This window comes from Pimephales promelas, chromosome 17 (genome assembly GCF_988280905.1).
Source record: "Pimephales promelas chromosome 17, fPimPro1.hap1.1, whole genome shotgun sequence".
Classification (NCBI taxonomy): Eukaryota; Metazoa; Chordata; class Actinopteri; order Cypriniformes; family Leuciscidae; genus Pimephales; species Pimephales promelas.
Window position 1 is genome coordinate 17,779,372 of NC_142785.1, and position 13,274 is coordinate 17,792,645.

A 13,274-nucleotide genomic window follows, 5' to 3' on the forward strand; every position below is an offset into this window, starting at 1 on the left:
TGTGTATGCATTTTTAAGCATCGACTGAGACCCGCGTCATGAAGCTACTGCTCATAGAGCGCATGAGAAGTGAACTGGGTGCTTTTTGCTACCTAATTGGGCTTGAATGGTTAAATACACACACCCATGTGTCAAAGTTACCATGTATTTGCAAGTAAACAGTCATGTCTTAAGTGAACGTTAACATTTGAGAGAGAAAACACACAAGAATAATGGATTTTTGCAGTCCGTCTTAATTTGACAGAACGTACCTGTTGTATTTATTAAAGGGGACTTATCATGCTATATGCTATATTTAGGTCCCCTGTGCATCTACCAACCCTGAAAAGTGACAACCCAGAACTTTGTTTTGGTAAGCCTTTCTCCGCAAGCATGTCTAAAAATAAGCTGAACTGATTTCGCTCTCCTTCTGATTTAGGAATGGGATATTATTATTATAGTATTACCGCCCTTTAAACTGCACATTTCCACCCACAGCGCCGCCATTTGGTTTACAACGGTGTAACCAGTTCTAACGCAATGAAGGTTGGAGCAAAGATTCGAACTGTTCTGTTGTTGCTGCACAGAAGAGCACAGAACACTATGCCAAAAAAACGTCACCGCTGTCTTATAAAGACCTCAGGGAACTGTCAACTTGTGCTATTTCCCCTACTCCGATTCATCTTATCAAAACTCGTATTCAATTTAACTCCACATTAATGATAAATCCTAAATTAATTTTATATGGCATTGAATTGATTGATTAAAAAATGCAATAAAATAGCACCTAGAGGAATGTTCAATCGAAGCAAAAGTCTGTGCAAAAATCATGTTATGTATTCCAGCCTTTTGTTAATACATCAAGGATGACTTCTAGTATAATGCTTAAAGCTACACTGTGTAACTCTTTTAGTTTATTCTTAGCTAAAAACAGTTAGTTCCTTCAAAAAAATATATGTGCTCATTAATTCGTTCAAGTAATAAAGTTGAACGAATTAATGAGCACAGTGGACCGTAGGGGGGCGCTCCAGTGCGTGTGCGACCCAGCAGCTCGCCCATCCAGTGTTTGTTTGTTTCAGTGTCTATTTTACTTTTATTTTACCGAGTGTAAATTGTGGATGTTTGTGCGTTAGTGGAAAGCACCAGTGATACAGAGATGCGGTTTTTAAGAACTTTCGACCAATTGCTCGCTTTATTTACCGTGATAACGCTTCTGCTGGAACTCTCCACCTGCTACGGTTCGGAGTATGGAGTACTGGGGAAAGTTATCCATACCCGAGAGTTCCTGATCTCCCTACGAACATCGTCTGCCGGTATTGTACCAGATATTCCGGCTGAGTTGTGCAGATTGCATGCACGGAGTAAACATCGGAAAAGAGGGAGGAGAGGCGGCCTGCATCGGAGACTTAAAAACCTCGGGCTAGACAATCGCCGTAGGCTACCTCCACTTCCTTCAATCTTGTTGTCAAACGTCCAGTCACTAAGACACAAGACAGACGAGCTGGAAGCTTGGATTAAGTGCAAACCCGGCATAAGAGACACTTGTATCCTCGCCCTCTCGGAAACATGGCTGAGTGAATCAGACCGGGACGAGGACTTAGTCTTGAGTGGGTTCGGTAGCCCAATTCGTCTGGATAGAGACCCGAAGACTACTGGGAAGAGTCGGGGAGGAGGAGTGTGCCTCTACGTAAATAAAAGGTACTGTAACACTGTGGTAGTGAGAGAAAAAATATGCACTTCGGACATAGAACTGCTAACTGTGTCTCTTCGGCCGTTCTATTTACCACGAGAGTTCCAACAGCTGTTTTATACGCTTGTGTATATTCACCCGCGAGCCAATGCCTCAACTGCAAAGCAAGTGATCGCGGATGTCACTCACAGATCGGATTCTATTTGCCCTGAGGCCCCCAAGTTTTTTATAGGAGATTTTAATCACTGTACTTTAAACAAAACTTTAAGATCATATGAGCAGTATATAACTTGCCCTACAACGCAGAGGAACACCACCCTGGATCTTTGTTATGGCTCAGTAAATGGGGCCTACAAATCCTTGGCTATGCCTCCACTCGGTGCCTCTTACCATAACAGTATTTATCTGATTCCTGTGTACAAGCCTGCTTTCAGACGCCTAGAGCGAGAGGTGAAAATCATTAAACTCTGGACTGAAGACAGTATTTCATCCCTACAAGGCTGTCTAGATTGTACTGACTGGAACTGTTTCTCTGACACTTGTAGTGATATTAATGAACTTACAGAAACAATTTCTGCTTATGTCAAATATTGTGTTGACACTGTGATTCCATCTAAAAAAGTGGTCATTTATCCAAATAATAAGCCTTGGGTAACTAAGGAATTGAAAAGTGTTATCAATAGGATAAAAAAGACATTCTATCTAGGGGACCTGGTAGAGAAAAAAACTGTCTCAAGAGAAGTCAAAAATGAAATAAGGAAGGCAAAAATCCAGTATAAGAATAAAATTGAAAATCAATATAATAGTGGGGACTTAAAGGCAGCTTGGCAAGGCATTAAAACTATGGCAGCCATTAATCAGCCTTTAGGCAGTACAAGGCAACATATAAAATTGAGGGGCATAGACGACGGTGACTTGCCAGATACTTTTAATAATTTTTTTTGCAGGTTTGAAAGGTCTTTTTTAGATAGTATAGCCACATTGAGAGAGACGTTAAAGCCTCAGAGAGGGATAAAAATTCAACAGTCAAATGTCATAACATTACTTAAAAATACAAAAATAGGAAAGGCTGCTGGTCCTGATGCCATCTGTGGGCGTACATTGCACTACTGTGCTGAGCAGCTTAGTGAGGTTTTTACAGTAATCTTTCAAAAATGTGCAGACAGTGGAGTCATACCGGATATATGGAAAACATCAATAGTAATACCCATCCCCAAAACAAAATCTCCTAAAGACCTTAATGAATTTAGACCAATTGCACTGACTTCCCTGGTAATGAAATGCTTTGTAAAAATCGTAAAGGACATAATCATCCCCCTAACTGTAGATAAATTAGATTCATTACAATTTGCATATCAAGAGGGCAAGGGGGTAGAGGATGCAAAGCTTTTCATTCTTGATAGGGTGTATAAACATCTTGAGAAACCTGCCTCACATGTAAGAATTTTATTTGCTGACTTTAGTTCAGCTTTTAACAAAATGCAGCCACATATCCTGATAGAACGATTAGCCTCACATTTTAAGTTACCCGAGCAGATCTTATTATTAGTTTTAAATTTTTTAACAAATAGAAGGCAGCAGGTATATGTAAATGGTAAAATGTCATCTGTCATCATGTCAAGCACAGGCTCTCCTCAGGGCTGTGTGCTTTCACCTTTGCTGTTTATATTATACACTGACAGCTGCAGGTCATCTTGGGAGAACAGCTATTTGGTAAAGTTCTCAGACGACACAGCCCTGTTGTCCCTATTACAGGGCAACCAATCTGATCACAATAATGCTCTCATGGAATTTGTCAGATGGTGTGAGGATAGCTTCCTTGACTTAAATGTGTCAAAAACTAAAGAAGTAATCATAGATTTTAGGAAGCATAGTGAAGAACCGAAATCATGTGTAGTACATAATGAAAATGTTCAAATAGTTCAAACATACAAGTACTTGGGCACAGTGTTTGACTCACAACTGAAATTCAGTGAGAACACTGATAGCATTATTAAGAGTGTAAACCAAAGAATATACTTACTGAGGAAGCTTAACTCTTTTGGGGTCTGTAAAAGAATTTTATGTACATTCTATCAGGCCTTCATTGAGAGTCTACTAACATTTTCTTTCTTGTGTTGGTTTAATGGATTAGCTGTGAAAGATAAAAAAAGTTTGACCAACATTGTTAAGCTATGCTCAAAAATCACTGGTACCCAACTAAATGATCTGACTTTTCTTTGGGAAACACGAGCTGTCAAAAAGGCAGAAAGTATACTGTGTCAACCAGATCATGCACTCAGTGAAGAATTTGTTGTTATGCAGTCAGGTCGGCGGTATTATGTGCCAAAACGGAAAACTAACCGATATGCTAACTCATTCATTCCTTCCGCTATAAGACTTCTAAACGGAAATACATAAATGTATGGAATTGGTTCTTGCTTTCCTCTGCTCTGCCTAGTCAATGGCAGTTGAATGTGTGTGAGTGTGTGTGTGTGTGTGTGGGTGTGTGTGATACTGGTCGGTAAACTAGTGAGTAAACATGAGGATGTGAGTATTTATTTCTTTTATTCATTGTGTGTTATTGTATTTTAACTATTATGGATGGGTTGGCTGTAAAACTGAATTGCCCCTTGGGGACTAATAAAGGTATCTGAACTGAACTGAACTGAAGTATTCTCGTGAGTGTATAATATGCCATTGAAAATACATACGGGTAAGGGGTTCTAATGTCGGTCGCCATGTTGCCCCTCCATCTTGAAAGTACATTAGCCAAAGAGGGACATACCCGTTAATTCAAGCTTCGCCTTTCGCGTTTACATTTGAGTTAACACTCAAGGACGAGGTCGAACTGGAAGCCATGTTAATCTTGGACTACATTGGCCACCGTAGGAGTTAAAACGAAATTGTAATTGAGAGGAACAGAAACTAATATTCTCTGGATGGTCATATACCTTTTTTGTTAGATGGAGGTAAAAATCACACAGTGTAGCTTTAATGAATTTTTTTGTAAAATAACATTTAGATGATTTTCTGTCATTAAAATGTAGTAATTGTTGTCATTTTCAACCAAAAAGAGCTAGTACTATTTTTTTTTTTTTTTTGCCATTCAAAAGCACACACAGCCTTTGCTCTCTATGAACGTCAGTTTACATGGATTTAATCTCTCTTAGGACACGTTTTAAATTAGGTGTCTCCTCTATTTGTGTCCCCTCTGTTGCCCTTATTGTTTTCTTTTGGAAAAGAGAGAAAGGAAAATCATTGTTTACCGTGTAAACAATCAGACCGAGGAAGTGAGTAGCTTTTAATAGAGCTATACGTAGAGACAGGATTTATCCGAACCCGTTAGTCCTGCTTTTGAAGAATATCTGGAGTGTTACAGTTGTTTTCCTTTATTTATTTTACCCTCCGTTTCTTTTCACAGGCTGGTTTTTGGAAACCTGTACCCAGCGTACTATTCCTACAAAGCAGTGAAAACCAAAAATGTCAAAGAATACGTAAGTATAAACACAGTGTACATTCATGTTGCCTACATTTCTTGTTGTTTTTTTGATTTAGCCGGAATTTGAGTTTTCAAAGCAGTTTGGTTTGCTTTCTACAAATTCATTCCTCTCTGAAATAACCTGAGGTTAAGTGACCTGCTCAAGAGATCAGTGATGATGAACGTTTGTGTTACTAATCCAGATCTTAACTACAAAGCCATACCACACCTTTAAATGGGACATGAAAAGAGAAGCGCTTTATTGTTTCTGTGCATGATCAAGCATGTTGGGAAAGAGAGCGTGTTGGCTTGCATGTCCGGATCCATTGACACGTTCTCTTTGCACTTACTTCTTGAAGGCCCCGCCCTGTGAGAGCTCGTCCTACATTTTCAGGATAGAGATCAATGCAATGAAATGCTAATTCAGGTCCGGCCAGAATACCAGTTATAGTCAACAATAGCTCTAAGCAACATTGTGTTGAACCTGCAAACCAGGATATAATTAAGAAAAACATTGAATGTGGTTTTGCCCCATTGAGGAAGAGCCGTCATGATCTTCTAGTGTGCCCTTTGTTCTTGTGAAATGATTAAAGGATTGGTTCACTCAAATCAAATTGTGTATTTTTAAGTTTATTTACTCGCCTTCCATGGTGAATAAAGACTTTTTAATTATTCTCCATTTGTGTTTCATGGTTTGAAGCGACATAAGAGTGAGTAAATGTACAGAAGTTTTATTTTTTGATCAACTATCCCTATAAATTAAACATTTCTTTTTCTTTGCTATTATGCATTTGTCTACTTCAGATGGCTAATTTTAGGTTTCCTTAGTGGTTGTACTGGTAGTATTTCTGTACTCTAGGAACCTTAGAGCCCGTTTCTATCGGTGCTGCAGTGAGTTACTTCAGCTGTATTTGTATAAGCTACGCCAATGCTACCTCTCCTGAATAGAGGTCGACCGATATGGTTTTTTTTTCACGCCGATACCGATCTTTTGAAATCGGGTGGGCCGATGGCCGATCAATGCTGATCATTTTATCCTCTCAAAAAATGTCCTGAAACATGTATTTTTGGTTTGTTTTGTTTGTTGACGGACAAAGACAAATGGACATAACCTAATTATCACAAAAAAGGAGAAAAAAACTTTAAAAGATTAATTTTTTTTATATATGAGATTTATTATATTTTATTTAATTTAACTTCTAACAATAACGTATTTCACTAGTAAATTGCTGTTGAACGAAAAAAACAACCACCAGATGGGAAAATTATATTTTACAACAACTTTAAATGCACCACAACGCACCGTCCATCCGTTGTTCTTCAGACAATGGCATCCCGCTGTTGGACCTTTTAGTCTACAGTGAAATACAGTCACACTTTACACTGTTTGGCCAGCATTTTAACCATGTTTAATCCAGCTACTAACTAACGGTCAGTGTTGTGCCTGAACCCGTTCAATGAACAATAGTTCATGAACGCGTTCATATTTAGGTCTGCTGCTCACTCGGCTGGAAAATGACTCTAGAGGCAGCGTGCGTCAAACACGTGTTCCACGACAACACTAGGCTGCCCACAGATGCGCCTGCCTAATAATCGGCTTGATATACTTGGATATTGGCCGATGCCGATTATTATGTTAAAAAATGTCAAAAATCGCCCGATTAATCGGTCTACCTCTACTCCTGACCTGAACAGGACTGTTCTTCATCTCAATACTTCAGAAAGTCCAAAAGTTTCAGAAAATATGCCAGGAACCTTTATGGAGTTGCCAAACCAGGTCTCACTGTCCTGTATTATTTTGCACACTTCATTAAAAACCAAATCCCAGTTGAAACATTATTATTATTGTTATTATTACTTTTCTGAGCATTAACATTTTCTTAGAAAATAGTTCCTAATGAAAGGCTTCATCTGGTGGAAACCAACCAAATTCTATGCAAAACATTTCAGATTTGTATTCACTCTGTCAAGACACTGGGAATAGAGAGAGGATTTTCTGGGAAAGTGTGCTTAAAGGAATGTTCTATGTTCAATGAAGATTAAGCCCTTTCGACAGGCATGTTGAGCACAATGTAGAAAAAAAATATCGGAATTGTTTGTTAAAAATTGTTATGCTTTACCATACAAAATATGGTAGCAGTTTAAAAATGTCATATTAACATCATCTGTTAATCAAATATACAAAGTAGTAAAATACTGTTATAATATTCTGAAACCCATAAAAACATAGGCTAGGTGGTAGAGAAAGCTACATAATGAATCAAAGTTCATCACAAGTATAGCTTTTAACTTAAATACAGTGTAAATGAATGACACTTAAACAATGTAATAAACGTACGTAAGATGTAACAAACGGACACAAGACAAACTAAGAGACTTGTATTTAATTAATTTAATTATTTAACGGAAAAAACATAAAAATGTGAACTGTCACACTGTAAATAATAAGACTGTATTTTTTCTCTTCTAAAAACAGTGTTTTTTTATTTTAAAACACTTAGTTTTACAGTACTTTACTGTTACAATTATGACCTTTTTTACCATGTAGCACAGAATATCATGTTGATGCATATATTTTTTTATATTAAAAAAAATCTAAAATGGTGGTTACAGTAACAACTACAGTAGAAGTAAACCATGCCATTGTTCTGGAACATTTCAAAGCTGAAATGTGCAGCTTGAATGTTTGTTAAATATCAATAAACGATTCTGTCAAGCTTGTCGCATGTTATTGTACTAATATTTAATATATACTAGCCCGAATCACTCTTAAGCCAGCCATTAGGCCAACCTTACCGTGAAGCTCATAATATATTTGACCTGGAGATTGATGCATTACACAGTATAAGGACACATTTATGTAAACAGCAGTAGCAGTATCACTCAACTCAGGAGAAGGGACACCGGCAGCCCAAGATCACGGATGTTTATATGCTTTGCTAGAATGTTTAATGTTCCTGAATGTTCGAATGGAAAGTCAATTTCGGTAAACTTAGACTTTTAATAGCAAACCCTTGGAAAAAAGAAGAAAGCTCAATCGACCACAAAAGCAGCTTTTTTGAAAACATGTCATAACCGTTGCAGCGTTTGCCTCTAAGTGCAGGCGGGTTTTAGAGAAACCTCTTTCAAATCATTTTCAAAATAGAACTGGACAAATTATGCTTTGTGCTGCAGGCCTTTTTATAGGACCGTTTGACTGGAGTCGCTGGTTTTTGTTGGACTTAAAATAAAGTTTAAAGGCAGCTTGACAAAGCCTGTGTTTACTAGCATAGACTAGATGCTCTTAGAAACCACGCTGCGGTTTTTCTACTCGGCGCAAATCTGTACAATGCCTACAACTCCTGTTTGTTAGATAAACAGTGGGTCAGCTCATATGTCTAACTGCTCAGTTTAAATGTTTGAACAAAGAAACTCCATGGTGCACACGCAGAGCAGGAAAGGAATACGTCCATTCACAATCAGGACTCTTCAAAGGCTTTTATTTCCATTGGAAATCGAGTCTACACAACTCTTTATCCACATGCAGTGCTGAACAGGAAAGGCATGCTTGTCTTGGGCGCTGGCCCATTCTTGAATCGCCTTTTACCCAGTTTTATTGCGAGATGCAAGCAGCATTTCAACCGCTTCTATCTCGTATGCTTCTCTAATTGAAGCCAGGTAATTGCAGACTTGTAATAAATAGGATTGTCTGGAGGATTATGGGAGGAAGGCTTCTATGTCTGATTAGATTTTATGTATCGATGCGGTCCGCAACCAAAGCGCTCCGGCTACTAGAAAAGCTCACTGCTGGTGGATTTCGATTGACAGTTTGTCACGGAGCGACAGCTTCCCAGCGGCTGATGCAACGCATTGATCTCTCTCGGACCGCTGAAGGTTCATTGGGAGGACACCAATTAAATCTGACGCCTCCTGTCAGGCTGGTAATGCTGCCTCTGCATGGATTCATTTGACTTTGTTCAGTGAGGCTGAAAATATCACCTAATACCTTCGAGAGCTGCAGCTCAAGGCTGGGGATCACATGACTGTCTGCACGGGCGTTTGAAATTGAAATGCTAAGAAGCTGGCTGAAAGCGCGCTGTGGTTGAGAGCAGAGGAGAGGTAGAGCATACCAAACAGGTCTTGCTGCAGAGAGACACGCACAGAGAGCCGGGATGGAAATTAATGTCACGGCCGTAATGATTTTTTTGTTACACTTGACTGTTTCCGTCTCCTCCTAGGAAAAGAGGTGTGCATGGATTTATGTTAGCAAGCCATTCTGTGTGGAAAGATTAGGCATTCACGACGCCATTGAATAGAATAAAAAAATGCATGATTTATTTTTTTTAAATATATCTTTAGCATTGTGTCAGGTGTTTTATGTTTGGGTGACTGTGATGCATCAGGTGATCAATGCTGCATTAAGAGTAGTCTTGCGTAGCCAGACCTTCAGACTGACAGCAGAAGGTCTGGACACCATAGCAGCTTTCATTGGCTAAGGACCGCACAGACTTCTGACTGTCATGTAAAACAACCAATCACAGTTTGTTTTGTTCTACGTCACGTTTAGGGGTGTGAAAATGTTATGTCGATATCCCCACAATAACAGACTGGTGTGCAAAACTCTTGGATGTATTTAAGGGCCGTTTTATTTTTACATTGATCGAGATACGCGCTCATTGTCAAAGTTGTAAACACAACTGCATTCTTCCGTGGGGGGGTTTGGCGTCACGGCATCTTCGTTTACAGGCGGACCGTTAAAGAACGCAACACGCACGCCTCTCCGACATACTGTAGAATTCAACCAATCAAATGACAACTTTTAAAATCCTGAAGAGTTTCCAGTTAAGTGTGGCATATGCATCAGACATTCAGCCAGTGGTCCGTCGGCGTGACGTCTGAGGCTAAGACTAAATTAAGAGTAGAGGTTATTGTACTTTGGGATTCAAAATGCGTATATATATATATATATATATATATATATATATATATATGATCATCAGTCCATCATGGAGTGCAACAGTGCCTGCCCACTTTCTTAGCGACATTGATTCCAGAAGTATTTTCCCATAGGAATTGACCCTTCGCAAAGACCCGTCCCCCTTAGTTACTGTCGCTATGTCCGACAAACAACCGGTTCCAGCCATGGCACTTCCACTGTCAATTTGTTCACTCCCTGGCGAAATAGTGAATAATTTCTGGAAAAATAATTTGTTGATCTCAGACAGAAAGGTCTGCAATATGCTTTCGAGGGATATATTCAGGATGTGAATGTGACTTGAAATGAAAAAAAACAAAATCAAGTTTGAAGCTATGGCCTACAGGTCACAGGGAAAAAGTGAATACCGCATCACCTGACGATTGAGACCAAGGATAACATTAATGAACAACACTGTTCCTGTAAAACTGGGTATATAGCTCGTATTCACTATTAAAATAATTAAAAAAGCAAAAGTAGGGTAACGCTTCCTTTTACAGTACAGTACTTACAGTATAATTACAGTGTACTTACCTAGAAAGTACTGGCTAATATAACGTAAGTACATGGAACCGGGGTAGGTTTAGGGGTAGGTTCAGGGTTAGTACTAGTTATTACCCAGTAATTGTAGTTCCTAAAATAAGTACATAGTATTTACATGGATAACTGGACTGTAAAAGGAAGCGTTACCAAAAGTAGTATACATTTATAACGACACAATCAGGAAGTCATCCTAGCAAGCGTTAGCTAACTACTGTGACATTATTAGTGTGCTTTAACGTCCACACAAACGTATCCATTTCATACACCTCTCCAGGTTACTGACAGGTTTAGGGAACGGGTGAAACTGTACATTGCCAAGCCTTTCTGGGTACCTGTTGTCTGTGTAGCAAGTCCGATATGAACACCGTTTCACCATTATCTTAATTAATCGCCGTTGCTATTCAACTACACCTGGTTTATCTGACTGGCTTGTTTGTCGGACAAAATGGCGGATCGTCACAGGGGGTACAAAATGTCGGCGGTATGATTGGTTAGATTTCCTGTCAATCAAGCTCCACGCAAAGGGTGAATTTTAAAAGTCTTAATTAAAGGTTTTATAGCCATGAGCAAAACCAGCCATATACAAAGGGAATCATTACAACATATTATTTGAAGCAAAAACTTATTTGAAAATTGGTGTTGATGGTAAACAACTGTGTATATATGACCATTTGTCATATACAGTAATTTTTCAGCATAGCCATGTTAGTTTCATGTCTCTCATAGTGGTATAATGTAAAGTCAAGGCCACTATCATCAAATGCGGTTGACAATTAGCATACAGTTTGGATTGGCGGTATGGTTCCATATTGGGCGAGAACTCCTAAAAATCTTTATTGATTACTGGTATTGGTCACTTTTTTATATCAGTGCACTTAACATAAACTTTGTAGATTAAACGTTGTTGTTTTTGTTTGTTTGCTGTTTTGTTCCTTTTTCAGGTGCGATGGATGATGTACTGGATTGTCTTTGCCTTGTTTACAGTAGTGGAGACCATCTCAGATCTAACCATAGCCTGGTGAGTTCACTTCACACATCACCTGATTACAAGTGATTCATGTCAGGCTAAAGAAGCAAGCCGTTTCATTTAAGATCTTGTTTTTGTTTCCCTAGACCAAGGAATGCAGGGAAGCAATCAGGGCTTAATGAAACGAAGTTGCTGTTTTAATTTAGAGTAGCACAAATTAATTTGTTGGAATACAGCTTTAATGAGTGTAATTATGTCGGCGAATAATCTGATGTAACGGGGGTCTTTGTATCTCTCTTTCTCTACTCTGATCTAAAGGTTTCCCCTATATTACGAGATCAAGGTTGCATTTGTGATCTGGCTTCTGTCTCCCTACACGAGAGGAGCTAGTGTCATCTACAGAAAAGCCCTCCATCCTCTGCTTTCCTCCAAAGAAAGGGTGAATCTCCTCTTCATATGTTTTTACCTCTTAAAGCACGGGGTTTGCAAAGCAGCACCTATGTTGTGTTAGTATTCACCATACTGCAAAATGAAAGGCGAACTTGGTTATTATTTTTCCCTGTTGTTCTGTGACCTTTTAAGATCAGACCACCAGTGGTCTAGTGCTGCTGTTCATTTCCAGTAGTGTATTATTATATTATTGGTATATTATATTGCTTGATACTGTGCCTGAAGACCAGGTAGGCCTCAATATTGTCCTAATGTTCTTGAAGGAAATTGACGACTACATAATCCAGGCAAAAGAGCGAAGCTACGAGACCATGGTGAACTTCGGCAAGCAGGGACTGAGCATTGCTGCAACTGCTGCTGTGTCCGCCGCTGTTAAGGCAAGTGTGTGTGTGTGTGTGTGTAAGTTTTGACGGTAGACAACCAGAATTAGAGAGAGAGAGAGAGTTCTGAATCCAGTGTGTAAGTCAAAATGAAATGAAAATGGACCCTATTAACTTTTCAATTAATGCACTTTCATGATTTTCTGAAAGATTCAATTCTATCTATCTATCTTTTGTTATTTTTTTAACATAAGGTACTTTATTTAAAAAAAATCTTACTAACCCCAAACTTTTGAATGGTAGTGTACATCACATTATGAAAGTAAAAGTGTTGCAAATGATGTTTCATATTGACCTTAAACTCTTTTCCTTTTCCTAATGTAGCAAAGAGCACAAGTGCACTGGCACAAATCTGCAATACCAGCAATAAATGACACGCTAATGACTTTCATTTGCAAGCAAAGGTCACTGTTCTTTTGTGAAACCAACCCAAGGCCATTAGTATTCGTAAAGGAAATCATGCTGATATACTAATCAGAAGCAGATCACAGGGCTGCTCAACAATGCTCCAATTTTCATTTGGCCCCTGTCCTGCCCAGACTCTCTGAAATGATGCCGTTATTGAAAGACATCTCTAAAGCTGAGCTAATAAGCTTTTAAAAGGCTTGACAATCTCTATTTTCGAAAGCTACCATATTTTCCCAGTATAATCTCCTTCTCATTCCTTTTACTCTTTTTCTGGCATGTTCTTTCTGCTTTATTTGTGAAATCTCTCTGGTGATGATCTTTTTCTTGTTACTGACATATACTACCCTATAGGAATACTGCAGCCCTGCTCTCTCCAGTGCAGGTAATTCCACGGTGTCTACGGCATGTTGTTGATATCATTTTAACAACTTTTAGTTCATTGT

General features: G+C 38.8%; 2 protein-coding genes across 2 annotated transcripts in view; one reads left to right on the top strand and one right to left on the bottom strand.

The window, feature by feature from the left end:
• The window catches only part of jmjd1cb (jumonji domain containing 1Cb), a 175,150-nt gene that overhangs the window by 150,366 nt on the left and 11,510 nt on the right, over positions 1-13,274 (bottom strand). The gene's annotated exons all lie outside the window — the stretch shown is intronic.
• The window catches only part of reep3b (receptor accessory protein 3b), a 31,909-nt gene that overhangs the window by 9,078 nt on the left and 9,557 nt on the right, over positions 1-13,274 (top strand). The window contains exons 2-5 of the mRNA XM_039653300.2: positions 5,073-5,145; positions 11,568-11,644; positions 11,912-12,032; positions 12,307-12,420. Coding sequence (XP_039509234.1) covers positions 5,073-5,145; positions 11,568-11,644; positions 11,912-12,032; positions 12,307-12,420 — 385 coding nt within the window. The remainder of the gene's footprint in view (positions 1-5,072; positions 5,146-11,567; positions 11,645-11,911; positions 12,033-12,306; positions 12,421-13,274) is intronic.